Source organism: Gossypium hirsutum, chromosome D07 (genome assembly GCF_007990345.1).
Source record: "Gossypium hirsutum isolate 1008001.06 chromosome D07, Gossypium_hirsutum_v2.1, whole genome shotgun sequence".
NCBI lineage: Eukaryota > Viridiplantae > Streptophyta > Magnoliopsida > Malvales > Malvaceae > Gossypium > Gossypium hirsutum.
Window position 1 is genome coordinate 53,820,254 of NC_053443.1, and position 3,308 is coordinate 53,823,561.

The 3,308-nt window shown below is 34.6% G+C and overlaps 1 protein-coding gene across 2 annotated transcripts; it reads left to right on the forward strand.

The window, feature by feature from the left end:
- The first annotated feature begins 655 nt into the window (after nucleotides 1-655).
- Nucleotides 656-2,392, forward strand: LOC107955383 (uncharacterized). Of its 2 annotated transcripts, none has more exons than XM_041097846.1 (4): nucleotides 656-1,092; nucleotides 1,237-1,440; nucleotides 1,686-1,859; nucleotides 1,988-2,375. In XM_041097846.1, exons 1-4 carry the CDS (start codon nucleotides 1,087-1,089, stop codon nucleotides 2,054-2,056), a joined length of 453 nt encoding a protein of 150 aa, XP_040953780.1. In that variant the 5' UTR covers nucleotides 656-1,086; the 3' UTR covers nucleotides 2,057-2,375. The 2 variants fall into 2 exon arrangements, with proteins under 2 accessions (XP_040953780.1, XP_016746650.2); XM_016891161.2 differs by having other exon boundaries at nucleotides 678-1,092; nucleotides 2,003-2,392.
- The last annotated feature ends 916 nt before the right edge of the window (nucleotides 2,393-3,308 follow it).

Genomic DNA, 3,308 nt, shown 5'->3' on the forward strand with positions numbered 1-3,308 from the left:
TAATTAGAATGTAACATGAGACAAACAAAAGTGACTATTTTGATAGTTTACATTTAATAATATATACATATTAGAATTGATTTATAAAATTCTGAAAGAGTAAATTGTCCCTAATCTATATCTCAATTATGATCTTTAAAGTTTTATTTCTTGTAAAAAATATACTAAATTATCAACTTTACAATATTAATTAAATAGTTTTTTTTTGCCACTAATATTAATTAAAAATTTATTCATTGATTTTTTGGATTGTTTAAATATTATTTCTATAAAAATAGATCTAAAAATTAGACTACAGTTTGGAAACAATTTTTAAGCAAAAGGAGCAAAGGGAAGAGATTGTGTGCACAGTCGCACATGCCCTTATCTATTGAACTGCTACCTGCAAACTAAAATAAAAAAGATACTAATTTATTCCATATCACTGCAACTTTCAACTTTAAACACTGTTCCATTTCAGATCCCATTAGACCCTTTGTAAACTGTTGAGTGTTGACCTCTTACTGACTTCATCGTCATTAACCCCATTTCATAATAAAATAAAAATCTCTTTCTTTCTTTGCTTTAATTTTCTACCTTCTCCAATCTTAGGTTCAGCCACTTTCTTCTGCAATGACCACCAGGTCCTACGCGTGTGGGGGAGTTAAAAGGCAGTAACAAAGGCCAATCCATAGCCTTTGCTTGAAACCAAAGTGTGAAGCACTTGAATGTACATTTGATCAAAGGCAACCATTAACTTTGTTTACTAATCTCTCTCTCTCTGCCTTTTACCTTTTTCTCACCTTTACTTTGCCTCTTTGTCCAAGTGTCTGCTACTGTGAAACTTCGTTATCCGTGGTTACTTTTGTTCATTTTACCCAACAGAAGTTTTATTGCTTTGGATCCCCCCCCCTCTCCCCTCCTCGCTTTAAATTGCCACACTTTCCCACGCCCACCCAAGCAAAGAAACAAGTGAAAGACGACACCAAAACTTCGATATCTCTCTTCCAACCACCCAATTCCTCGTCTCTTTGATAAAGTCAGGTCATTTGCCCGACATATTCAAACGCTTGTTTGTCTCTCTCTTTCACTCTTGTCTCTCACAATATGGATGTAAGTAAAGCGTACTCATTTTCCCTGTATACCTTATATATGTTCCAAATTGAGTTTCATATGTGTTCTATATTTGGTTTTGTTTTTGGTACTTGGATTTGTTGTCGGTGAAGTGATGAACTGATGATACCTTTTTGTGTTCAGGATTATTACAGGAGGAGCCATGTTCCAGCTTTTGGTAGCTGGGATTGGAACAATGACCTTCCGTTTACTCAGTGTTTTGAAACGGTTAGGCAAACTGGATTGCTTCGTTACAGCTACGCCGAGGATCGTGATTTATATGTTGCCGGCGATCTCTATGAGAACGATGTTGTTACCCCTGCCATGATTGTTGTTCCTCGTAAAAAGGTATGTCAAGTGTCAACTAAGAACTAAGCAACTAATATAAACAACCACCTTATATTCTTCTTCAGAAAAATCTTTACTTCTCTTGATGCCTATGAAAGGCACTTAATTTCTTCTAAATGCGTTGAATTGTTCATGCGTCATGGATACAAGAAAGGTTCTAAAATGTCAAGAAAGGAAACGAAGCTGACTTTGTGCAATTATCGATAAACAATTATTAAACATGCATTCATATGGAAATTTTGCAGAAAAAAGTAGGAGAGTCGCATGTTAAAGAAGGCAAAAAGCAAAGGTGGGAGGCGAGCGAGGAGAAAGCAGCAGCAGCAACAAGCCCCATTGTTATGGCCAAGCCAACTCCAAAACCCGTTGATGAAGACCTTTACAAAATCTCCCCTGACCTCCTTTACCCAAAACCCAAAAAGGTAGGTCCACTCTTCCATTAATTTTTTCAACTTAAAAAAGCTTTACAATTCTCCCCCACTGTCCCTCCCATGCTAGTGATAATTGTGTTTTTAACTTTCTTATGCAATTATTAATAACCCCATTAAAGTTGTGGCTTATGCAGAAAAAAGGGTTGGGGTTACTTTCAAGCTGCTTGGTTCCAAGTTGTTTATCGTGAAGCTGCAAAAAGCCTATATAATTAGGAGGATTACGTAAATATTGCTTTTGAAGAAGTTGGCATGGGGTCTGTTTTGATCTTTCCCCCTTCCCTTTGTATATTAGAGGGGATCACTGGGGTTAAGATTTCTAATTATTATGTGAGGTTACTACTTAGGACCACAATATTCTTCTTTGTAAGACAATCTTTTGATGGCTCGTTACAACATGATGATATGAATTATTATATAGAAATTAAAATTGAAAAAAATGATTCTTGTTCTCAATCTTGCAAAAGGATTCTGCTGCACTTTTTTAAGAAACAAAATCAAAGCCGTTGGAGAAACATGATGAGATTTGTTTTGATTATGTATGTATATTTGAGGGTACGAATGATGATTACACAATTCATGGATTATACTTAAATTTGGAACTCCCAAAGATTACTTTTGGAGGAATGGGGCAAACTCTTTCAACAGTTTTGCAGATTCAGGGATAAAAGAACAGTGTTTTAGACTTGGAACTTGAAATAAATTCGACAGCTTTTCTTTCTTTTTCTCCCTTCTGGTTTTTGCTAACATCACGGGCTACGCATGGAGTCCTTCAAATTTATTATTTATTATAACTCTTTTGGGTAAATTTCACAAATAGTCACTAAATTTTTATTTTAGTGACAAAATAGCCACTCAACTTTTAATTCAATCACTAAACTTTATAGATTTAATGAAGTTGCCACTTTCCATCCTTCTCTCCTCCTCCCCTCCCCCTACCACTTTCTAATCTCTTTTATTCTTTCCCACAATCCCTCCCCAAATTATGATCCTCTCCCTCTCCCTCTCCTCTCCCATTAATGAAAATTGCACAATCCGACACCCCTGCTTCCTTAAAAACATCCACTCCTCTCAACCATCAAACCCAATAATAAAACAAAAATACAAAATTCCATAGAAGGTTTCTCTTTTTTTTTCCTTCTTTTCTAGATCTTGTTTTTCGTTTTTTTTTTCAAAATTGTTGATGATACAAGGGATCTAATAAAATTGAAAGAAAAAGCACTGTTTTTCTTTTTTCTTTTTCTTTTTTTAAAAAGACTTTGATTGCTTTATAATTTTTTTTAAAAAAAGAGAAAGGGTATATACCAAAAAAGTGAAACTCCAACAAAGAATCAAAGATAAACCTAATCAAAATATAGCCTTTATGTGTTGGACATGCACTTAATAAACAAAGCATTTGTTATATTGAAAACACTACAAGTTTTTCTATGATGTTGAAACTGA